Source organism: Amia ocellicauda, chromosome 12 (assembly GCF_036373705.1).
Source record: "Amia ocellicauda isolate fAmiCal2 chromosome 12, fAmiCal2.hap1, whole genome shotgun sequence".
NCBI classification, from domain to species: domain Eukaryota; kingdom Metazoa; phylum Chordata; class Actinopteri; order Amiiformes; family Amiidae; genus Amia; species Amia ocellicauda.
In genome coordinates, this window is record NC_089861.1 from 18,953,990 (window position 1) to 18,980,650 (window position 26,661).

Sequence of the window (26,661 nt, forward strand, 5' to 3'; positions counted from 1 at the left end):
AGTGGAAGTTCTTGGACAAAGCCGAACCGGACTGCCTTTGTTCCAAACCACACGGACCTCGTGCCCGAAGCCAGAGAGGCCTCTCTGCGACGAAGTAAGTTCAGATAAGTTTAACAGTTTGGAGTTTGTGATTCATGACATTTGAGAAATCAATTAGAAATGTTAATCTGTGATTCATAACTCTAGAATGTGTAATATCATTTAGTTTTCTTAAATATAAATGTGTGTTGCATTAAACTGTTTTGTTGATAATTTTAGAAATAAAATCTGTCAACGCCGAGAAATATCTTTTCATTCCTGTTTAACTGTTTAGTCTGAAATTGACACAAGTTAATAGACACCAGATTATAGGTGGCCCTGCCTATCCTTAATCATTGAATAATAATCAGTTAAGGGAAATTGTGGTAACAAGTAATGATAGGATCTTTCTCGGCACCTAAACGTAAATGAGACTGATATATATATAACGAGAAGTTACCTGACATAAATACTAACCTGCGTAGTTATTTAATGTCTGACTAACAATACTAATGAGAGACTCACCTTCGTCTTACTAACCGGTATTGTGGTCAATGTGTTTATAACCTTTTTTTGTTTAACGATTTGTGTGTTATCATATGAGATCCCATGGTCTTTGATTTGGTCACGGAAGTGATTTGTCTTTGATTTCTTGATCTAGAGTTGAATTTTAATTAGTTTTTCCCTTTTGTATAACTAGTGTAGTGCTACATTTTATCTTTGTTTTTAATACATTTGACAATTTATATCTTTGGAATTGGTGTCTGCGTCCAATTATCACAGAAATTGAGTTCTACAAGATTCCAGGATTCGTGATAAGGTGATACTATAAATTCACTTCTTTATTTGAAATTTATAAGTGTACCTTACGCTACAGTAGTAAATTGTAAGGTAAGATGACTATAAAATACAGAACTGGTTTTGAACAAAACCAAACAAGGCAGAGGCACACAAAGGCATGTTTTGAGGTATAATGTAAACTAGCGTAATAGCCTAACTCTTATGTTGCCTGGATTAATTTTAGAGAGCCTCTCTGTCTGTCTTCAGGCTCAAATAAAACACACGGCACGAGGTTCCATAGGATGGGGCTAGGTCCGTGTGGTTTGGAACAAAGGCAGTCCGGTTCGGCTTTGTCCAATAACTTCCACTTCAGTCGATGCACCTGGAAGTTGGGGTTTTGCGAAAGTAGAGTCTTTTCCAAACAGATGTAGCGTAAGGTACACTTATAAATTTCAATTAAAGAAGTGAATTTATAGTATCACGTTATCACGAATCCTGGAATCTTGTAGAACTCAATTTCTGTAATAATTGGACGCAGACACCAATTCCAAAGATATAAATTGTCAAATTTATTCAAAACAAAGACTAAATGTAGCACTACACTAATTATACAAAAGGGAAAAACTAATTAAAATTCAACTCTAGATCAACAAATCAAAGACAAATCACTTCCGTGACCAAATCAAAGACCATGGGATCGCATATGATAACACAAATCGTTAAACAAAAAGAATTATAAACACATTGACTACAATACCGGTTAGTAAGACGAAGGTGAGTCTCTCGTTAGTATTATTAGTCAGACATTAAATAACTACGCAGGTTAGTATTCATGTCAGGTAACTTCTCGTTATATATATATCAGTCTCATTCACGTTTAGGTGCCGAGAAAGATCCTATCATTACTTGTTACCACAATTTCCCTTAACTGATTATTATTCAATGATTAAGGATAGGCAGGGCCACCAATAATCTAATGTCTATTAACTTGTGTCAATTTCAGACTAAACAGTTAAACAGGAATGAGAAGATATTTCTCGGCGTTGACAGATTTTATTTCTAAAATTATCAACAAAACAGTTTAATGCAACACACATTTATATTTAAGAAAACTAAATGATATTACACATTCTAGAGTTATGAATCACAGATTAACATTTCTAATTGATTTCTCAAATGTCATGAATCACAAACTCCAAACTGTTAAACTTGTCTGAACTTCGTCGCAGAGAGGCCTCTCTGGCTTCGGGCTCAGATAACAGCACACGGCACGAGGTCCGTGTGGTTGGGAACAAAGGCAGTCCGGTTCGGCTTTGTCCAAGAACTTCCACTCAGTCGATGCACCTGGAAGTTGGGGTTTCGCGAAAGTAGAGTCGTTTCCAAACAGATTTTCCACTGGTTTGAAGGCTCCAAGGTTGTGCACAAAATCTTCTTGGCAAGCAGGGTCTCTCACCGTACTTATTTGAAGACAAAGTCTTTGAGGAAAGCAGGGCCCTGTTCGTTCCAAGGGTCAAGTTTCTTAAGACTCAAATAGCTATTTAAATGACTGACACTTTCATATACAGTCGACTTGTCCAGCTGTAAAACTCCACTGACCAGGTGGGCACAGGCGGGCAGCGCAGTCTGTAAAGTTCTTTATTTAATAAAGTCCTTTAAAAGAATTCTTCGTACGGCTCAATCTCCTTCTCCCAGTTTAACTCTTCTGTTGCTGGCAAAGACTTGGTTGGTTTCTGGTTCCGGTTCTGGCAACAGAGCTACAGGTTGAGCTGTGGCAGCGAGTTACTGGTTCAGGTGAGAGAGAGAGAGAGAGAGAGAGAGAGAGAGAGAGAGAGAGAGAGAGAGAGAGAGAGACTGTCCGCTGTTCCTTATAGTCTGTCAGATCAATAGGTGATTGGTTCCTGAGTTCTTGAGATTGGATTTCAGTTTCAGCCCCCAGTGTCCTATTGGAGGGGGGCTTGATTTATGACTGATGTCAATCCATGCCATCTTTTGGAAATGCCGGTTGGCCCGGGTTCGTAGCTCTATGTCGGGATTTCGACTCTCGTCCACTTCAAAGAGTTTTAATCACCTACAGGCCCCTTTCTCCAGACATCTCATAGCAGAATTCCAAACTATTTGGCCTCTTCTTGGTGCCATCCTCCCCAAAACTGTCAATTTGATGCTAACCAGTTCCAAGCTGATGAGCTAAGGAAATCTGATAACTTTGGGGGGGAGAGGTTTTCTTTAGATCAGTGCTTCAGCTCAGAGCCCAAATGCTCTTATCCAAATACACCCAACATAACGCTACACAGATTTTCCACTGGTTTGAAGGCTCCAAGGTTGTGCACAGGATCTTCTTTGCAAGCAGGGTTTCCACCGTAGTTACTTGAAGACAAAATCTTTGAGGACAGCAGGGCCATGTTCATTTCCAAAGGTCAAGTTTCTTAAGACTCAATAGCTATTTAAATGACTGAAAACTTTCGTATACAGTCGACTTAGTCAATTGTCCAGCTGTAAAACTCCACTAATCAGGTGGGTACAGGCGGGCAGGCGCAGTTTCTAAAGTACTTTACTTAATAAAGTCCTTTAAAAGAATTCTTCGTACGGCTCAATTTCCTTCTCCCAGTTTAACTCTTCTGTTGCCGGCAAAGACTTAGTTGGTTTCCGATTCCGATTCTGGCAACAGAGCTACAGGTTGAGCTGTGGCAGCGGGTTACTGGTTCAGGTGACAGAGAGAGAGAGAGAGAGAGAGAGACCGTGAGACCGTGCGCTGTTCTTTATACGCCTGTCAGATCAATAGGTGATTGGTTCTTGAGTTTGTGAGATTGGATTTCGGTTTCAGCCCCCAGTGTCCTATTGGAGGAGGCTCGATTTATGACTGATGTCAATCCATGCCATCTTTTGGAAATCTGGTTGGCCTGGGTTCGTAGCTCTGTGTCGGGATTTCGGCTCTCCGGGCCCTATTCCCCAGACATTTCACAGCAGGGATTCCAAGCCATTTGGCCCATTCTCTGTGCCATCCTCCCAAGACTGCCACTTTGACATAGAACAGTTAATGGGCCAATGAGCTCAGGAGTTCTGGTAACACCTTCTGGGGAGAAGTCTTCTTTAGATCAGAGTTCCAGCTCAGGGCTAGGATGCTCTATCAAAATACACCCCCCCTTAACGCTACAGTGTATTGCCCAATATGACCACTACTGTATCTGTATCTGTAGATGGTGTATATATAAATTCTTGTATTGTGAAATCACTCAATGCCAAAACATGACATGAAGCATATTGCATCATGTCTGATTCATTCCTGTAACATATACTGCAGTGAATTCTAAACAGTAGAGAGGTGTCATTCTTTGTGTAATGCTACCTGTTAGTGTTTGTTAGGTCATTGTTTTATGAATGACAAAGTGTGCTTGTGGGGTGACAACCTTTGCCAGTGTTATGGAAGAGTGAGCTGATTTGAGACATGTATGAAGTGTTTTGGTAGTTTTAGTGCATTTTGGATGTCAAATTAACTGTTGTGCCAAGCTGAAAGATGGTTAGGAGAACTGTGTGAAGAGTTTTGTAAAAGTCACCTACGTATTGAGAAATGGGTCCTAGCGATTGTAAAAAACTGTAATTTAAACTGCATAGGAATGTGACTGACAGACTGAACAACCGATACACTGACTGACAGACAGCCTGGCACAGTCTCTCTGATGCACTGACTGACTGACAGACACTAACATATACAGACAGACTGACTGACACACTCTCTGATGCACTGACTGGCTGACTGACTGACTGACACTAACATATACAGACAGACTGACTGACACACTCTCTGATGCACTGACTGGCTGACTGACTGACTGACACTAACATATACAGACAGACTGACTGACACACTCTCTGATGCACTGACTAACTGACTGACTGACTGACGAATTTCGCTCGGACCCTGCCTGTGAGCGTGTTAAAGGGGAGGCAGCACCGCACCGCTCTCGCAGCTCCACGTTGCAAAAACCAGGAAGAAATAAAGAAAATCAACATGCCCTAATATGGAAGAGGTGTCTTCCACGGGGATTCTTAAAGGTGCCGTTACTGGAATTTGACCCGGGGGAGAGAGAGCGTGTGTGGACACGTTAGAGCAAAATTGGACTATTTCTTATATTGGATACATATACAATATCACTTCATCCTAACAGAGTAGTAGAGTAGAGTTCACTTTTTCCACAAAGAAGGGCCTTAGCCAAGGAGGTGACCAAGAACCTGATTGAACATCTCTGGAGAGATCTGAAAATGGCTGTGCACCGACGCCCCCATCCAACCTGATGGAGCTTGAGAGGTCCTGCAAAGAAGAATGGGAGAAACTGCCTAAAAATAGGTGTGCCAAGCTTGTAGCATCATACTCAAAAAGACTTGAGGCTGTAACTGGTGCCAAAGGTGCTTCATCAAAGTATTGAGCAAAGGCTGTGAATACTTATGTGCTTTTTTGGTTTTTTATTTTTAATAAATTTGCAAAGATTTCAAACAAACTTCTTTCACATTGTCATTATGGGGTATTGTTTGTAGAATTTTGAGGAAAATAATTAATTTAATCAATTTTGGAATAAGGCTGTAACATAACAAAATGTGGAAAAAGTGAAGCGCTGTGAATACTTTCCGGATGCACTGTATTTAAAAAAAAAAAAAAGCTTTTTAAAAAGTTTTTTTTGCGGGTGGCGGGCATTTACATCTTATGATTACATATGCCCCTAAATCAGCCAGTGCACCTCATCCTCATTCCCCTTGCAATCCTAAAGGGGGAAATAGTGCTGCATTGCAATGGGCCCATTGTTCTTCTTATATTTGTTAGCAGACATCCTTACCAGGTATAAAATGAGGCGGTCAGAACATCTAAGAATGACTTACTCCAGAAGGGAAGGAAATTAAATCTGATTAATGAATAATCATTAAACAGGAAATGTTGATTTTTATTAATCAGGGTCATTTACCTTATATTACTTTGAAATTTAAAAATGGCATGAGTAAAATATGAATTAATTTCCATAAAAAAAAGGAATTGTATCTCTTTCCAGTTCAACCTGCATTCGTACCAGACCACAGAATAGTAGCGAGTCTATAATATACAGTGACAGCGAGAGTCTATATTATACAGTGACAGACAGTGAGAGTCTATATTATACAGTGACAGACAGTGAGAGTCTATATTATACAGTGACAGTGAGAGTCTATAATATACAGTGAGAGCGAGAGTCTATATTATACAGTGACAGTGAGGGTCTATATTATACAGTGACAGACAGTGAGAGTCTATTATACAGTGACAGTGAGAGTCTATATTATACAGTGACAGACTGTGAGAGTCTATATTATACAGTGACAGACAGTGAGAGTCTATATTATACAGTGACAGTGAGAGTCTATATTATACAGTGACAATTTGTATATATATAAATATGAAATAGGTTATACTCTAATGGAAGAACCATTCAAGGAAAGCATCGTATTGTTCGCTATTTCTCTAATAAATTAAGAATGTTTTTATTACATTGATGATTGTGAACTGTTTATAGACATCTTTTCATAAAGTACTTGTAATTTAGTCCTTTATTCTACTGTAAAATAGCACTTTATAAAGTTTTATCATACTACTTGCCTTGCGTTACTAGTTTCTGGTTTATATGTTAGCAGGTAGGTAGCAGAAACAGACCTGGGCCTGGACTACATTAGGAAACAATTTATGTATCATCATTAATTGCTGATATATATATATATATAATATAAATATATGTATATAATTATCTTAATATCAGCAATTAAATTGGTGAATGTGTTGATTTCAGCAATTTAATTAAATTGTCACATGAAAAAAAAAAAAGTGTCACTAACACCTGACTGTGGACTAGAGGAGTGAACCCAAGTGCGGTTGCACAGAGGAACAAAGGAATGGTTGGGAACAGGTAAGGGGTCAAGAACCAGCAAACAGAGTCAAGAATGAGATCCTGGAAACATAGTCAAGGTAAAGCAAAAGGTCAGATTACAGGCACAAGTAGTAGGGCAGGAAATCCAAAAGACCGGTCAAAAATGGAGGCAATGGTCAAAACACTAATAAACTGGAAGATGCTAGGAACACTAAGTAATGCAGCTCAAAGAGATTACAAGACTTCCCTGAGTATATGAGGCACAAAGGGGTATATATATAGACTGGGCAGGGGGATGCAGGTAACAGAGTGCTGGACCAATGGGAAGAGGAGGAGAATGGGACAAGTGCACATGGGTGTTGAGGAATGTTAATAGGATAATTAATCATGGTGCTGGGGAATGTGAAAGACAGGGTTTAGTACTCAGGTGATGATGACCTCAGGTGGCGAATTGGTGAAGACATGACAGTCACTGAACTGCATTAAAAAAAAAAATTCTCTATAAAAGAAAGTAAATAACTATGTTTAGCTATAATATTTATTTAATTCTAACCTTAATTGCTGATCTTCACATCTTTTTTTGCATACAACTTAATTTCAAATTAATTAAATACATCTGTATTATAAATGGATTATAGTTTACTGAATATCTACTGTTGTAACAAACTATTCCTTTATTTTACACATTTACAATTATAACCATCCTTCATATAGGCTGCTGAAATAAATGCCACAACAACACTTGCTTAGCATTATATTATTATAATAGGGGAGTCCCATAGCATTCAATATACTGAAAATTCGTCCATGGCGTTTAAAACCTGACATGTAATGTAATGGAACTGTTTTTCAGAAAGAAAATCTATAAATGCTCTTATTCACAGTATCTTCTCCTGCAAACCTGTAGGAGATATATAGAGGTATTTTAAAATGAATATTTTCTTGACTGAAAGTGTGGGTTTAAGTGCATAAAAGTTTCAGAAAACAATTGGGGAAAAGTGTACTCTGTTATTACCCACATTTATTTCCACTGTAGCTATTTTAATTCTAAACTTAACAAGAGTTAAATACATTGAGTTGCGTAATGACTCTGTCTCTATCTTAAGTCTTAGAAACCAATTCAAATTCTAGAATTAGTGGGATTGCAAAGACATGTGGCGATGGAACACCAGGGGTGACATTCACACACTTCACTCCACTGGTTTCAAACAGTTTTTCCACTGAAGCACCTGAGACATGAGTACGGGCCAAACGCGGCCACCTTGCCCTTTCTCAGCTTCATAAGAGCTGCGCCAAGATCAGCAGTAAATGGAGCGAAAACACTCACACACAGACACAGACACAGACACACACAGGTCACCCGCGGGACATTTCAACATGCGTGTTAGTCCATTTTTGTATATTTTGGTATTTATTATTGTGTGTTTTTTCCACTTATTCACTTTATACATTTCTTGTCTTATCACATATGTATTCCTATTAAAATCACATTTGCAAGATTTTTTTTATTTTTGTTTTTAAACCTTTCTAACACAAAAATAGGAAATCTGCCTGTTTTTTTATTTGATGCTTGTAATAAACTAGTTAACTGGACTCACTCACACAAAGAGTCACACAGACTCACTCACACAAAGACACACACAGACACACACTCACACACAGACACACAAAGACTCACACAGACACACACTCACACACAGACACACAAAGACACACACAGACACACACTCACACACAGACACACAAAGACTCACACACACACACACACATACTCACACATACAAAGACTCACACAAAGACACACACTCATACAAGGACTCAAACTCACACACAAGGACACACATAGACACACTCACAATGACACAGTCACACAGAGACACACACAGACACTCACACAGACACACACACAAGGACACATAGACACACATTGAAACACACACACACACACACACACACACACACACACACACACACACACACACAGATACACACACACAGTACACTGTCCTGTGTGATCCTGGCTTGTTAACCCCTGACTAAAAGACTCTGAATTGAAGGTAAGAGGTAGTGCCTGTGCAAAACTGCCTAATTTGGGGAATTGACAACCTCCCAACAGGTCTTAGGGCCTGTAGCCAACCGCTAGGTGGTGTAGTTTACATCCCAGTGGTGTGTGACCTGGTGACTCCCACACACTCACACAAAGACACATAAAGACTTACACAGACATGCATTCACACACACAGAGACTCACACACTCACACACACAAAGACACACAATGACTCATTCACTCACACAAAGACACACTCACACTCACACAAAGACTCATACAGACACGCACTCACACACACAAAGACACACACACTCACGCAAAGATACACAAAGGCTCACACAGACATGTACTCACACATACAAAGACACTCACTCACAACACACTCACACAAAGACACACTCACACAAAGACACACTCACACTCAAAGACTCACAGATTCACACACTCACACAAAGACACTCATACACAGACACACACAGATTCACTCACACACAGACTCAAACACTCAAACAAAGACTCACACAGATCACTCACACACACAAAGACACACAAAGACTTAATTAATTTTGGCTCATACAGCACCTGTGTGTCAGCCACCAGAGGTCATCATCCCCCAACTTCTAACTCCTGCCTCCTCATTCCTCAGGACCATGTGTGATTGTTCATTCACCCTCTTCTCCCATTCGTTATGCACAGCAGCCACAGTTCCCTGCTTCCCTCTTCTCCCATTCATCCAGCACTCCCAGCCCCCTCGGGGCTCCACTGCTAATTACACACACGGGGGTATACAACAGAGTTTCTCAACTTTTAAATTGACCATTGATAAATAGTCCTTCTCATTTTTTAACCAGCACTTTTAGAACATATTTAAGACAAATATTACAAATACAACAACTGGAGATACAACTCCTCACTCCCAAATTAGAAAACGTTATGAAATATTTTAAATAAAAAAGTGGAGTAACACTTAAGCAAAATGGTAAATAATATAATGTTAAATGGAGCGGAAACATAAAAAAATGAAAAGTTGTCAGCAGATAAAACCATTGTTCACCTTCCTTCTTTATTACTTTGTTGTTCTGTTCTTTATTCAACTCTTCCCTTTCCTCCAGGTTCTGTTCTTTCTTCCTGCATCATTCTCTCTTGAGTTCAGATTGCTCATTGTCATTCCCCCCATTGCTTGTTCTGCTGGGCATCGCAGAGCCAGTCAGTCTCCCTCCTCTTCCTCTTCCTCTCCCTCTCCTCCTCTTAATCTTTATCTGTCTTTAGACTTTTCATATGCTATTCTTTCCCTATCTTATCTTTCCTCTTTATTTTCTCTGTTCTCCTCTTCCACCTTCTTCTCATATTTTAACTATTTAATTTCCTGTTTCCTGTTCCTTTTCTTTCTGTTTATTATTTGTAATAATATAACAGTGTAGTGTGATGTTGCGACTGATTTATTGATTGATGGATTGACTGAGTGAGGGAACAATTGATCCACGGAAGGGGCTGATGGCTGCTTTGGCCCCTCTGTGTCCTGTCTTTTCTCAGGGCTCTCCCACCGTCTCAAAGAGGGGAGTCATATACGCTGCCCAGTCCAGAACTTCAGCGACTGACCCCGTATTGGAGGGAATGTGTGAAGTACTTTGGGACGCCTAAGGAATTCCTGTAGGCTGAGGTACGCACAGATTATTCTGCGATCAGGTTTCACACATCTTGGGGGAATCGTCTGTTTTTCATTATGTGTCATTCTGTGTCATCTTCATGGGCCTTCCTGAGTCAAAGCTCATCCTCCACCAGTTCAGGCTGTGAAAGTATTGATTAATGCAAGGTGCATCAAATACAAAATACAATACTGCAAAATACTTTTTGTGCATCATGTGTATTGTATTATAGTACACTACACTGTTGTGTACTAAATTGCATATTGTAGTGTGCTCTACCATACTGTAACATAGTATAGTGTACTATAATTTAATATGGGCTGCAGTGTGGAGAGTCATGGTTCAATCCCAGGTGGGGGACACTGTTGTTGTACCCTGAGCAAGGTACTGTACCTAGATTGCTCCAGTAATAAGTCAGCTGAATAAGGGTTAGGCATATATACAAATGTGATTAATTGTAAATTGCCCTGGATGAGTGTGTCTGCTAAGAGATTATGTACTTTTACTGTGCTATAGGTGTCACATCCTCACACTGAACACTTCACATCCCCACCAGAGGCCGCTGTTTTCCTCCCGAGATCTCATATATCTTCACATTAATTAGTTCAATTCATCCTTATTCTTCAATACAACAGCACACCTTTGCGCAACCAAGCTTGCACTTCACCACGAAAACTACGACGAGAATCAACGACCTATGACTATTACCTGTGACTATTACGATAATAAGACAAAATACTGTGAAAAAACGATAACTAAAAATAAACGCTTCTAATTTTAGTTAACGAAACGAAAATTCAACACAAGACTAATGGACATAAATTCCAGTATTGCGAGGCTGCCGGTCAGGGAGGTGATTCATGGTCCAAACATTATCATGCATGCCTTGACTCGGTCATCGCGTTCATGTAGCGCATCTTATGGCAGTTCTGCGCAGATCTTCGCTGCTCCACCAATGGGATCGGTGGGATTCTGCAGATCTGCTGAACGGTGAATGTGCTTGATGTGGTTGACTGTATTGTGCTCAACGTGAAGTTGATACAGATGTTGTGAAGTTAAACGCCTGTTATTTTGTATATAAGACTGGTAATGTAATTAGTACAGTTAAGATCTAATTGGTTAACTTATAAGTACAGTAAACCAAGTTAAGCTCTTACAGCAAGAAGCGCAATTCACGCTTGGCTACAGTAGAGTTTAACAATATGTTTATTGTTTTAATGTTATCACTTTAAACATCCCATATTTTGTGTATCAGCGGGGGAAGTCTTTGAAAATGAAATGTTAATTTTAAATTTTAATATTGTTAGGTAATTTGCATACTATAATATAAAAATACATATGGGATTATTGCATTTGCATTTTTACCCAAATAACGCGTGTATACATCGAAAATGAAAATGCATACTGTTCTTGTAACTATTGTTATTACAAAAAAATTAAAGAGCTTTGGAACTTATAAAAAATGAATTACAGTAATTTGTGACAATGAAGTTCACAATACCTATTTGTGACTTGATTTCAAATACAATTCAAATTAAGTCAGTCAATATGTTTGTTTTGCATCCATCCACTAATTGATGTAAACATCTGGCATCAGACATAATGCATAATGGTGATCATGACATGATGAAAACATGGACTAAAATGTGACTAAAATTACATTGACTAAAACTTGACTAAAATGACAGGAGTTTTCATCGATCAATACTAACTAAAACTAGTGAAAGATGAAATTACTAAAATGTGACTAAAACTGATAAGCATTTTAGTGAAAAGAGTAAGACTAAAACTAAATCTAAAATAGCTCCCAAAATTAACACAGCACTTACCTCCCTATATATACCTCTTTGTCCTACTAGCTTGCTGAGAAGTCTCAACTTCTAGCCTAGTTGCAATTCTGAGCATTCCTGTTCCTGTCTAGTCTCATTGTCTATCGAACCTTAGCCTCCTCCTTTTGACCACTGCGTTTGGATTCCCTACCACAGCCTGTTAGCCTGATCCCACGACATACTGCCTGCTTTTCCCAACTTCGATTTCTGCCTTGTCTCCATTATCCTGAACAACAGCTCTAGACCTCTAGCTTGTTAGACCATCCCCTTGAGATCTGCACTTTCCTTACATTTCTTCACAGACACTCGTCACAATAGGACAGGGGCTTTAAACTCCATAAAACCTAAATCAATAGAATCGTCATCATACTTTCTCTCTTGCATTTACACCTTCACATCCTCACCAAAAGGACAACAAGAGCTGAGACTATGAGAGACAAGAGAGTTATTTATACTGTGTTGGGTTCTACTACCACTGAGGAATCTGCCATCTTCAGAAAGGCGACTGCTGATATTGGTCCAACTCTTATTTTTAGGTAACATAAAAAAATAAAACAATAAAAAGGGAAACATATTTGGCCCATTCTCATGTTTGAGGTGTTGTACAGCAAAACTGTTTGAAACTAGAGTGAAATGTGTAAATGTAGCTGGACAAAGAAATTAAACCCATCCTATGTAACTCACAGTGATTCCTCAGTGTTATCACCATTATTATTATTATTATTATTATTAGTAGTAGTAGTAGTAGTAGTAGTAGTAGTAGTAGTACTAGTAGTAATATTAAAAAGTACAAATTAGTGCCACTTCGTGTGTCAGCGGAATAGCACAAACGGAGCCACAAACGGAGTTCAGCAAAAGGAAAGCTTTATTTGGCAGGTTCAAGAGCGCTCCTGGAGAGAGGAATGGGCTGAGAGCAGTTCTCACAACACCAAGTCATCTCTACAGCTGCCATTGACACACACAGTATTTCGACAGTTATACCTATGACACCCCAGAAATAGTTTTTCACACTAGACCCAGAACAGGTACTTTCTATCATCTGTCAGGTCCAGGGACTCCAGGAGTACCAACTGAGGTGAGGATCCAATTGCGGTATCCGAAAGACAGTACAAGTAGGAAGAGGCGAAAGGTGTGGTCAGGGTCAATCAATCGGTCGAACAAGGCAGATGGTCAGGCCTAGGTTGAAAACGCAGGTAAACAGTCAGAGGATCGATCAGAATTGTTGCTTGGGAGGCAGAAAAAGAAGGGACCTAGCCCCTTATGACATCTTCCCCTACAAGGGTTGCCTGGGGAAGGAGACGGAGGCTCACATCTTTAGGGATTGCCCCTCCGCCTGCAGGGTCTGGCTCCTGTTTTCTCCGTTCCTCCACAGGTTTGCCATTCCTGTGTTGGGCGACCGCCCAGCAGATCCTTTATGGTCCAGCCAGGGGACTTACATCTTCAACCCTGAGGTGCTGGTGGCGTGTCATCTGCGCAGTGAAACAGGCCCTGTGGGAGGGACGAAACATCTGCTTATTCAACAAGCAGGAGCTGGACCCAATCGTCATCGCACGGAGGGGCATGGTACTAATTAGGGACTATGTCAATCTGGAGGTCCATCAGAGGGGCAAGGAGGAAGCCTTTAAGAACTGGCAAATACAAGATCTGGGGGAGCTCAGGATCCCGTAAAGGGACCCACCTCCGGGGACGGCCATCTCCCCCTGCTGGAGCCCGAGTCCAAGATCTTTTAACCATTTTTATGAAAAGATTGTTTTTAAAAAATGACTCTTAAAAATGAATTTTAACTGTTTTTAAAGATTTAGTTGATTTTAAAAGCACTAGTTGTTTGGGTATTTGGTTGGTTTTGTTCTGTTTTTTTCTTTTGTCAAATACATTGGCCGTTTGGATTTTAATTTTAAATGTTTTGGTTTGTTTTTTATTTTATCGTTTTATTTGTTTTTTGGTTTGTCCGGTGCATTTTCAGTTATTTTCAATGTATTTGACCTTTTTGTTGGTTGCAGTATTGCTTTAATCACAAGTTTGTTTTACTGTTATATGCACATGTTAATTGAGTTTACGGATTTTGTTTTTTAATCACATTAAGATTTTTTTTTTTTTAAGTGATTTTAGGAATTGATTTAAAAAAATGTAATCATAAGTATTAAAATTCTGAATGTTTTTATTATTGATTTGTAAAATACTTATCCCAATAAAACAGTATTTCGTCAGCTAGACGCGATGTTCTTTTTAGGGATGGGCGATACCACTGATTTTCTTTCGATCTGATACCAAGTAATACAAAGGCTAGTATCCCAATACCGATACCGATACTTTTAAAAGTCTTCTTATGTACATAAAAAGGGGAAATCTTTGTGATTTCTACAGTGAAAATTGGTAAATGCAGACATCAAAAATTATATTTGAAAGCCTTTGCATTAGTATTAAATAAACTACCAATGATCAGACTTCTCTTTTTGTTTTCTGTTTAATAACAGCAATTATAAAACATATGTTCAATTGTTCTGGCTGGCATAAGAGTTGATGATTCCTGAAGGGATTAGCTACCTGAGATCTTCACTTTCAAAACGGTAACATTTTATAAGATATAATCTATGTTTTAGAAATCCTGTGCAATGCATATCAGTTTTTCCACAAAATTGATATAATGCATTCAGATATTGTTTGAAAATGTGCCCAATCCAGGGTTGCCAGATTGGGGGGAAAACCCCCAATTGAATCCATGGGGGGAAAATGGGGGGAAATACTGCATGGGGGGAAAACGAGTGTGTGTGTGTGTGTGTGTGTGAGGTCCCCCATGCCCCGGACCTCACTTCATCAGAGCACCCCCCCCCCCCCCAAAAAAAAAAAAAACTGACTTCACCTTCTCCGAAAGGTGGGAGAAATTGTCTGATTATGGGGATTTTTAGGACCAGTTTGGGGGAAAATTTAGGAGAGGACCTGGTAACACTGGTCCAATCTAGCAGCCTATTGAGTGCGTTTACATGGAGAACAAATCCCCAACCAGAAAAAAAATCAGGTTAAGGCAATAATTGGACTGAAGTGTTTACAGGCACAGCAATACCGCGATTACACAAAAAACCTTGTTTACATGGGATCGGTGAAATAGTGGGGTTTCTCTTTATAAAGGACCAGGCGCCGGTTACGTAGTCAGACATGAATGCATTTAAAAAACAGAAATCTGACAAAGCTGATAACATGCCCAGATTAATCAAATTGTTGGGCAGAAACCTTGGTGTGTTAAGACCCCGATTAAAGATATCAGATAAAGGTGTTTACATTACTTTTTACATAGACGGATATTAACCTTAGTCGGGGTATCGGAGTATCAGTGTATATGTACACTGTATAGCTATATGAGGAGCGAAGGCAGAGGGCGGAAGGATAAGTAGTTCCTATCCTAAACAACAATGTGCTACATTTAATTTTATTTTCACTTTTCAATATCTGATACACATTTAGCTTCATAATAATAATAATAAAAACAAAAATCACTGGCTAAAGAAAGCACCTGGTATCGATATTTTTATGTGAGGATCGATTCTGAAAAATGAAAAATCAGGATCGGAAGTATCGATACTTTGGATCGATCCGCCCATCCCTAGTTCCTTTACACTAAACCGCAAAATAAAACAATAAGTCAGTTATTTTACCATAACAAAGTATTTGCCAACATCCACAAATAAACACTTTACTGTATAGCATACAGTAGGTACCTCAGAATTTGTCTCATGATTCACCAAATACTGCCACTGTATGTATATTTAATAGTAATCACCATAAATAAAATAAATATACAATTATAGGGCAAATAGACATGTAATTAATAAAACAGTAATTACAAAACAAAAATCACTCTAGTGGCAAAGGAATGAATAGGCCTGCACCATAATCACAATATCAGTCTGCAAGGTTGAGTCGACGTGAATTCCTATTTTAAGTTAAAACTAACCCAAATAATAATTATTTCACTTATTTTTATCAATAGCATCTTTCCAATCAATCCAAAAGATCTAGGTGCAGTTTAAATATGAGAGCTGTTGGAGCTGTTTTTTTGTGTTTTCTTCCCCCCTCACTATAGTTTTTCAAATGTTTAAACGAATTATTTTGAAGGTTTGTTTTTCGTCATACATGTTACTGATGTACATTTTGGCTGTAAAATACAAGTGGCTGCATAAAAAAAAAAAAAAAAAAAACCTCTTGAATCAATATTCTACTTTCAAAATAAAATTAAAACAGGATAAGTGCACACACTTGAAAATACAATATATGAGCAATCCACCTTTGGCTTTAAGCATCGTGACTTAACAACCTCCTTTCATGCTGCGTGTGTCAATTTAAATTGGTACTTAATGCACACCTTCTCAGTATGACTTAAATAGAGTATTAAGCTGGTCAGCAGCCTGTTACAGTTGCATTTCCTAACACAGAAGCATTCATCTGTAAGACACGCTTTTATTACAGTTACAATTTTCATTTATGTCAAGTTAATATGAATGAATGCATGCCGTCTTGGTCGTGCATTTACACTGTCAGGGGTGCATGTGATCCGATCGCCGAGCGTTCACACCTCCTGATCAAATGCTACCGATCAGAAATGGCAATGATTGTGTTTGAACCTGTCTCTGACGTGCTCTTTTGATCTTGCTAAGATTGCAGTGTTTTTCCCACATCGCTTTGAAAGGAGTGCTGAATGCGACAGATTTAAAACATGCTTTCCAAAGATCCCAATCAATTGAGGCACTTGTGAGCAGCGCTGAGGCGGGTGGCGGCTGTAGTGCATCAGTCTGTAATGTGAGGCCTGTCGTTATCGCTTCACAACCAGTTGGCATGTGAAGAAGCTGCCTGTCAGCTGCGCCAGTGGTGTAGTGGTATCATGCAAGATTCCCATTCTTGCGACCCGGGTTCGATTCCCGGCTGGCGCACAATTAGCGTTTTAAAAATTAGAAGACACATTCCTAACGAAGTTCTGTCTTTCTTCTTCTTAATACAGCAAAGAATATGTTGAAAGTCAGTCTTTGGACAGTATTAGCATATTCTTTGTTGGTTATTTGTATGTGGGGGGGTGGGGGGCTATGTCTTTTGGGAGCAGAGGTGTGTGCACCATTAATAACGTGGTTCCATTTGAAAAAGCTGTCGAGATTTACACACAGGTGGCGCTGTTACACAAACTGGGTGTGTGTCTCTGTCTCTGACACAGGAAGTGGAAACAGCTCACAGCAGCTAAGGAGCTGAGCTGTAAAAAATACCAAATACACAAATAAAAAGGCGACTGGTGAGAAAGACAGATAGACTGACTGGGTGACACTGACATTACAGCGCTGTACAGTGTAGAGGGGGTGAAGGTGGCGAGGGAGGTGAGAGCAAACATGACAGATTAATACAAACAATGACAGAGAGAGAGCTCTTTAAAGAGGTCGATTGCGTGAGGTCTAATGTAAGCACTATTACTTAGACAGATGGGTTCGCAGCTCAGTGCAGCCCGTCGATACTGAAGCACACAAGAAACACCTCCTCACTTACTGTCCATCTTTATTGGGGTTACACATAGTAATTACAGCGTACAACACAGAGCTCCAGCCCCAGAGGAAAGTAATATTCATCGGTTCATTCATTCATACAGTTCCCTGCTCTCCCATTTCCCTCGCTCACCTCAGGATGTTTGCATTTACACTGTCAGGATCAAATGCTACAGTGCATTTGATCCGAATCTGTACCATCTCCCTGAGAGGTGCATGTGATCCGATCCGATCTGATCGAATGTTTGTACTGTTTTGTGCTTATTACTGAGGGAGTCTTTCTCTCTGGCTCTGACTCGGTCCCTCCCTCTATCTAGTTCTGTCCCTGTCCTCCCCCACCGTCTCTCTGTCTCACTGTGTCTACTGCATAGTGTAAGATACAGGACAGGAGACACAGAAAGAGAAGGAGGGGCTATCAGGTAACAGCACAGGTCCATATGAGCTACACACTACACTATCTGAAGCCTATAGTGAACTGAGACTATACAGTGTTAATGCAGTGGCAGTGTACTTATATGGCAGACAGCAATAGTTCACCTACATAACAGCTCTGCGTCAGCATGCACATACATATTAATGCGGGTTATAAAAACATAGCAATGGTTTTAGCTATAGATACTGTGGCATTTACATTTACATCAGGGCCGCGACAGGAGCCTGTACAAAAACATCCCGCTGTGATCAGACTGTTATTGCTCCGCGCCACCATCGTTCCTCCGCCTCTCCATCTGGAAGTCATTCTGGATGCCTTCCTTTTGTTTCCCTCTCTCTTCTTTTCCTCCTGTTACTGGGCTACCTCCTTTTCTCTCTCTGATACAATCGAGGAACACATCTCTGAAATGGGATCATTATGCTCTCTCTCTTGTGCCATGGAGGCTCACCAGGAGAGATTGTTCTAGCTGCCACTCTCCTTCACTACTTCTCTTTTCTCTCCTATGGTTTCATCCTTTATTTCTATTTTATCACACCCCCCCAAGGCTCTCTGCCCCTCTCTTATACAATGCAGAGGAACAAAACTATAAAATATGATTATTCTCTGTCTGCCCCTTCCTCTCTCTTTATCTTTCAGTCCTCCATGAAAAAAGAAACTTTATTTTATTTAAACTTATTTAAATGAAAAGTAAAAAGTGAAGGTTATAATTGGTTGGGGGAGGGGGCGGGTATCTGAAAGAATCCCCCCTCCTCCTTCCAACCACGCAACGCCATTAGTCGTCTGTCCTGTCCGTCAGCCCTACAGTCCAATGGAGAAGGCCCCCGAGTCCGTAGACTGCTTCTCGTCGTATTTGAGTGACAGGGTCTGGTTGCTCCTGTAGTGATCGTTGCCGTTGGGGACCGAAGATTTGATCTGCTGTTCTGACACCTGGACAGACAGAGAGACAGCCAGACAGAGACAGACAGGTGGAGAGAGTGGAGACGCAAAGAGAGAGAAGGAGAGGCAGACAGAGAGGGGGGTAGCATAGAGGGGAAGACGAACAACGAGTACAAAGAGGAGAGAAGAGGGAAGAGAGAGTGAGAGAGCGAGGAGAGAGAGATAATACTGTACAGCACAGACACACTGACTGACTAGCAGGACACTATAGCGAAGTTGGGGCACACTGTGATATGGAACAAGAGAGAGAGAAGAGAGGAAGAGGGAGGGAGAGAGGTGGGGTTAGTGCATTACAGTAGACACACTGATGGGGCTCTAGAGTACATTAACACTGCGCTGAGAGAGAGAAAGAGAGGAAGAGAGATAATACTGTACTGCAAAGACACTGACAGACTGGACACTACAGTACGTTAACTCTGCAGAGACAGAGAGAGAGAGAGAGAGAGAGAGAGAGAGAGGGTAAGCTGGAAGAGAGAAACAGTCTAAAGCTAGCAGATATTGACATAAATTATATGAAATGTTTCGCAGTCCAGTCCAGTGTATTACAGTACAGTACAGTACAGTACAGTACATTTTGCTATGTTAAGAGTTCGTGCCAATGGGAGTCTGTTTATGAATCTCTATGACTCAGTTAGGCTCACAGCAGAGTACAGTACAGTTATTCCAGTCTAGTAGTGACACTGTCAAACACAATCTGATTGGTTGCTCTACTAGACTGGCGAATGCAAGCTCAGACTCCTATTGGCCGAGATGCAACAGGGGCAGACACAAAGAGGCGGCCAATGGGATATTCCTGCACCTCTTCGAATTTCTTGGCCTTGTACTGGTCTGCCCCCTTCAGGAAGTTGAGAAGGATGATGTCACAAAGGACCGTGCCCTGCCAGCCAATGAGAGACATGGGTGAGACAGAGAGAGCAATAGTAGTAATGATGATTACATTAATAGCACAGAGACAGACAGCACCCCCCACTCTGTAAAAGCACAGAAGGGGCACTGCAAATCTCTGTCACAACAAACAACAACAACAACAACAACAACAACAACAACTATAATTCTTACCACTCCAACTGAGGTAAAAGCTGCTACCATGTTGATCAGAGTTGGGATCATGTCAAACTTCCCAGCCTGTTATAACAACACACGAGTGTTACAGGTCAGTCAGTCAGTCACTCAGAGATCAGTTTATAGGAGACTACAATTCCCAGAATGCACTGAAGCATTCCCTGTGCCGGTGGAGTAGCAGCAGGAGCCTGTGGGATTTGTATTTAGAAAGGAGGGGGGTATACTCACATCCCCATAGACCATGACATCGAAGCGGATGGCATAGGCTTTGAGCAGAGTGCGGTATTCTGTGCCATTGTTTGTCTTAAAGTACTTAGCATATCTGCAACAGAGAGAGCGAGAGATAGAGAGAGGGTGACTACAGTACAGTACAGGTGCTCTGTGGCTTTGAAACACTATTGTCTATTGTCTCTATTATAGCAGTGGTGTATGCAGAGAAGGGGAGGCAAACAGACAGCTGCTCAATGGAGGTATTCTTGCAGCTGGACTCCTCTGCAGTTACAGTGGTAGGTACTCACTCCCTCCTTCTGAATTAATTACTTGCCCACACGTTTGGTTATATTATCCGCCATCGTCTTATCATGATAATAATAACAATATATCCATGTAATGAATTTGAAAGCTGCTGGGTGATAAACGGGGAAAAACGGCACTGCAGAAAGAGCATGCCCAGGAGGCTGTACTGCACCTGAAGTTGTATCCAGGAGAGACTTTACTTTTCTCCGAGATGCTGTCCAGTCGGGTGAAGGAGTATTTGGGGTTGCAATGTTCATCCGACATATCCAGGTTGCAAACCCACCCGATCTTAATGCCGATCACCCCTCCCTGAGAGAGGGGGCGAGAGATAGAGAGTTAATACAGTGCAGCTCTGAGACACAGACACAGACAGACAGACAGACAGACAGACACACACACACACACACACACACACATCTTTGGCCAGTGTGTCGAAGTCCTGGTGAGCGAATTTCATCACGTCTCCCACTCTGAAGATGGGGCAGTAGATGTCTCTCTCTGGGTGAAAGTTACACTTATGCATGTACTTATTGGTAATGTTGGGCAGCAAGTTACCCCTGAGAGACAGAGAGACAGTGAGAGAATATTAATGATTATGATTTTTTATATTTTGTATTATTATGTATGAATGTAATTATTTGAATGATTCTCTGTATATTTTATGTTTACTTTATTATCTATAAATATATATATTATTGATGATTTTGTATGTATTTTCACCCGTATCATACATGCTTTGGCAATACTTGTATAAACATGTCATGTCAATAAAGCTAGTTTTGAATTTGAATTTGAATTTGAATTATATATATATATATATATATATATATATATACAGTGAGGGGAAAAAGTATTTGATCCCCTGCTGATTTTGTACGTTTGCCCACTGACAAAGAAATGATCAGTCTATAATTTTAATGGTAGGTGTATTTTAGCAGTGAGAGACAGAATAACAACAAATACTTATTTCCCTCATTAACATGCAAATCAATTTATAACTTTTTTGAAATGCGTTTTTCTGGATTTTATTGTTGTTATTCTGTCTCTCACTGCTAAAATACACCTACCATTAAAATTATAGACTGATCATTTCTTTGTCAGTGGGCAAACATACAAAATCAGCAGGGGATCAAATACTGTTTTCCCTCACTGTATATATATATATAGAGAGAGAGAGAGAGGGTTAATACAGCACAGACACACTGACGGACTGGACACTACAGTACATTAACACTGCACTGAGAGAGAGGGTTAATACAGTACAGACACACTGACTGACTGGACACTACAGTACATTAACACTGCACTGAGAGAGAGAGGGTTAATACAGTACAGACACACTGACTGACTGGACACTACAGTACATTAACACTGCACTGAGAGAGAGAGGGTTAATACAGTACAGCACAGACACACTGACTGACTGGACACTACAGTACATTAACACTGCACTGAGAGAGAGAGGGTTAATACAGTACAGACACACTGACTGACTGGACACTACAGTACATTAACACTGCACTGAGAGAGAGAAGGTTAATACAGTACAGACACACTGACTGACTGGACACTACAGTACATTAACACTGCACTGAGAGAGAGAGGGTTAATACAGTACAGACACACTGACTGACTGGACACTAAAGTACATTAACACTGCACTGAGAGAGAGAGGGTTAATACAGTACAGACACACTGACTGACTGGACACTACAGTACATTAACACTGCACTGAGAGAGAGAGGGTTAATACAGTACAGACACACTGACTGACTGGACACTACAGTACATTAACACTGCACTGAGAGAGAGAGGGTTAATACAGTACAGACACACTGACTGACTGGACACTACAGTACATTAACACTGCACTGAGAGAGAGAGGGTTAATACAGTACAGCACAGACACACTGACTGACTGGACACTACAGTACATTAACACTGCACTGAGAGAGAGAGGGTTAATACAGTACAGACACACTGACTGACTGGACACTACAGTACATTAACACTGCACTGAGAGAGAGAGGATTAATACAGTACAGACACACTGACTGACTGGACACTACAGTACATTAACACTGAGAGAGAGAGAGAGGGTTAATACAGTACAGACACACTGACTGACTGGACACTACAGTACATTAACACTGCACTGAGAGAGAGAGGAGGTGTGTGTGAGTGGGGGGAGTGTAGCAGTACAGACTTGGTGAAGTTGAAGCGGGGGAATCGGATGCTGTTCTTGATAAAGATGGTGAAGTTCTCAGCCTCTCGCATGGGCTCTCTGTCAACACAAAAACACAACACAGTCACACAACAGTACACTGTCAACCCAACTCACTCAAGACTCATCTTTTCAGACAATACTTGTAATATTAGTCCTTTTAATCCCCATTAGATAGCATTTCACAGAGTTTTATTATGCTTCTTGCGTTATTGATTGATTTCCTCCTTGCTCCCTTTCCCGTAGCCCTTGACTGTTACCCTACATCTTGGCAGCACTTAGCTTTTACTTTCCAGGATGTATGACCTCACTTACCTGTATAAATTGGAAGTTGTAAAATGTATTTTACTTTGAATTGCTTTGTATAATGTAAATTTGAATTTCTAATGTTTGATGCCTTGTACTGAACTGTATTTTTGCACTTTGTTTTGCACTTATGTTGTAAGTCGCCCTGGATAAGGGCGTCTGCTAAGAAATAAAAATAATAATAATACAAAGAATAACAACCCACGTCTTTATGGTGTCAATCTCTGCTGGGCACCAGCCTCTGATCTCACAGGTCCTATAGGAGCTGTTAAAGCCGACACATCGACCTGTTTTCATACCTGAGGTGGGGGGACAAGAGAGCTTATTATAGTTTAGATGGACACAGAGAGAGGGAAAATTATGGACAGCAATTAAGAGAGAGACAGAAAAACTGAGTGAAAGACCCACAAGAAGACATATACACATTCACACACACTTGCACACCACTCACAGTCACACGCACATGCAAACGCACACACACACACACACAGACTCACCGTTCCCCCCAGTATTTTGCATCCAGTGAGTGCAGTCACTGTCATCCTTACAGCCAAACTTTGGCTCAGTCTACACACACAACAGCAACAAAAACAACAGCAACAATTATGATATCACTGCCACATGTTTTCACTACTACTAATACTTCTACTACTGTTACTACCATTGTTAATAAAAACAAATTAATGTTCACTCAGACTGCGTGTGTCTGTACAAATTCATTAATAATATTATTTGCCATCCTAAAATAATTATTAATAATAACACTGAAAACAATATCGCTCTGACCTCAGGACAATATCCCTGCATCTGGTTCTCAGTGGTGATCAGCTTGGTGATGATGCAGAACACTGAGGCGCCCTGATGAGCAAATTAGTGACAATTAACAGTCAGCATGTCAGTCAGTCAGTCAGTCAGTATATCAGTATTACCTGTGTATGGGTGTGTCACCTCTGCAGAGGAGTGTCAGAGTGTCACCTGTGTGTCAGTGTGTTACCTGTGTGTTACCTGTGTGTCAGTGTGTTACCTGTGTGGGGCTGTGCCAGTGTGTCACTTGTGTGTCGGTGTGTTACCTGTGTGGGGATGACGTAGTCGGCCACGTCCATGACCTTGCCGTTGTAGACCCCGAAGCCCTTGACCTTGGTCATTACTGACGACTCGATGGCTGTGTCTCTCACCTGATAGGCCTTCTCATGGTAGAACACCCAGCTGAGAGAAGGGAGAGAGAGAGAGAGAGAGATAGAGAGAGAGGGGAAGGAGGGAGGGGGAAAGAGAAGAGGAGACATGAGGGAGGGGGAAGAGAGACAAGGTGATGACAGGAAATGTAGGGAGAGGAAGGGAGAGAAAGACATCACACAGAGACAGCATCCCCTCTCTCAACCCATGAGGTTGGTGATGATCATCGCTGCTCCCCTCCCCCATTTCACACTCTCCCTCCCCCTCCAGCTCCCCTCTCTCCCACTCCTCATCCCTCTCCCCTTCTTGCACCCGATAAAGTGGGTGATGAGCCATCGCTGCTCCCCTCCCCTTCTCACCCTATGAAGTAGGTGATGATCAGAAGCTGCACCACTCTGTTGATGATGCCGATGGTCCAGCTCTTCACCACCACAGACTTGGTCGTCTCATAGGTGAAAAAGTCTGTGATGCAGTTCATCATCTTCAGTGTGAGTGAATGTATGCGTCGGTGAGTACGTGTCTGTGTGCGAGTATGAGGGAGGACTACAGTGTGATCAGAAGGGGTTGTGTGTGTGTGTGTGTGAGAGAGAAAGAGAGAGAGAGAGAGAGAGAGAGAGAGGTGTTGTCTCTCCCAGTGTGTTTAATCTGATTTACTGTGTGTGTGTGTCTCTCTCTCGATCTCTATGTATTGCGCTTCCTGTTTCTCTCTCTCCCTCTTTCTCCGGATCTGGCTGCAGTAATTGAAGACACAGTGGGCTCTTCTCAGTCAGTCTGAGTCCCAGTTTGCATCACCTCTGCACTGCTGTCAACAAAGAACAGGGTCAAAGAGCCCAATCAGTCTCTCTCTTCTACCCCTGTCTCTCAGCATGTCTATCTGTCTATCTCTCTATTCATTTATCTTTCAGAATACAAACCACCAAATTAGAAAAACTGAAGAACTTCCTTACTGTGCCATAGTTCAACCAATATACCCATGAACAGGGTTTGATAAGAACCAATTTTTACCAGCAGTTTTTGGCTAATTCATCCCACAAGCCCCATAATATATAACATTACAAGTTTGCCCATGCTTGATTATATATAGCTACTTATTCCTAACAAATTTTCAGGAAAAGCAATCTGTCACTCTTCACGGTACAGACATGCGAGTCTCCTGTCTAAAAGTGCCTGAACTTTCCTTAGACCGTTTCATGGGACCTCCTCGTGAACCTCTTCTGCACAGCTGCTCAGAATAAAGGTCTTCTGGACTGATCCTGAATCGCTCTCTAGATTATTTTCCATTAGACAAAAACGATGCTGTGGTGATCGTCTTTCTCTCTCAAATTCAACATCATATTCGAAACGAGCTTCATGGGCATTCGCACAAGTTTATACCAGTGTTACCAAAGCATTGACAGACATCGCAAAGAGAGGAAGCAAATACTGAAATTAATGATCTCTCAGAAAATACAAATACACCACAATAGAACTTCAAACTTCTTTCCTGCCCCATCTCTTGTGCTGTAATCTAATACACAAATGTATTTTATTTCTCAATCTCAATGTGTATCAAAATACAGAATAAACCAACACCCCCCCATAGACACACATATAAGCAAAGTCGGACTGTCTGTATAATAAATTCTAAGCAGTATTAGGATATTTAACCTTTAACTCGGTCTGTCACTTGTTACATAAAATAGGCAGTACAATCATTCTTACTGTATCAGTCTTCTGGTCCAGGAGAATGTCTTTCTCGGTCCGTTTTCCTTTCTCTCTCTTTAACCCATCCTCTCTAACACCACACCCTTCGCCCTGCCCCTCCCTATATCCACCCCCATCTCTCCCTCTCTCTCCTCCCTCAGTCTCTCTGTCTCCCACCCCTGCCTGCTCTCACTTTAGCAATCTATCACTATTTAATACGACCTACTACTACAACTATTTACCACCACGACTACTAAGACCACTTACTACTAATCATATAATGAATTCTACCATTATCATTCATAATCATCATCATCATAATGATGACTACTAATACATTTGCTTTCAGGATCCTCCTCTCCTCCCCCTCCCCACTCCTCGCTCACACGTGCGGGTTGCCCTCGTTGAGTTGGGACTGACGCGGGCCCCGGAGCTTCCTGGAATCTCCACAGTAATTGCCCTCCCTCGTTAATTATGTATCTGTGTTTGGGCACAAGAGTATGTGCAAGTGTGTGTGTCTGCCTGCCTGTCTTTCTGAAAGTGAGCGTCTCTCTCAGTCTGACTATTTAGTCGTCTTTCTCTCTGTCACTGAGTATCTGAGTTTGT

At 40.8% G+C, this 26,661-nt stretch overlaps 1 protein-coding gene and 1 non-coding gene across 3 annotated transcripts; one reads left to right on the plus strand and one right to left on the minus strand.

Annotated features, from left to right (window-relative positions):
- The first annotated feature begins 17,057 nt into the window (after positions 1 to 17,057).
- On the plus strand, positions 17,058 to 17,128 carry trnag-ccc (transfer RNA glycine (anticodon CCC)). The gene has a single exon. It is a non-coding gene; the product is annotated as a tRNA-Gly (tRNA).
- Positions 17,129 to 17,717: 589 nt separating this feature from the next.
- Positions 17,718 to 26,156, minus strand: LOC136764481 (P2X purinoceptor 3). 2 transcript variants are annotated; one of them, XM_066718600.1, is made up of 13 exons: positions 26,074 to 26,156; positions 24,732 to 25,174; positions 24,270 to 24,405; positions 23,986 to 24,057; positions 23,697 to 23,766; positions 23,405 to 23,498; positions 22,876 to 22,953; positions 21,085 to 21,226; positions 20,842 to 20,978; positions 20,382 to 20,475; positions 20,151 to 20,216; positions 19,891 to 19,968; positions 17,718 to 19,082 (listed from the first exon to the last, which is right to left on the minus strand). In XM_066718600.1, exons 2-13 carry the CDS (start codon positions 24,851 to 24,853, stop codon positions 18,954 to 18,956), a joined length of 1,218 nt encoding a protein of 405 aa, XP_066574697.1. In that variant the 5' UTR covers positions 24,854 to 25,174; positions 26,074 to 26,156; the 3' UTR covers positions 17,718 to 18,953. The 2 variants fall into 2 exon arrangements, with proteins under 2 accessions (XP_066574697.1, XP_066574698.1); XM_066718601.1 differs by lacking the exon at positions 17,718 to 19,082 and adding an exon at positions 19,209 to 19,317.
- Between the last annotated feature and the right edge of the window lie 505 nt (positions 26,157 to 26,661).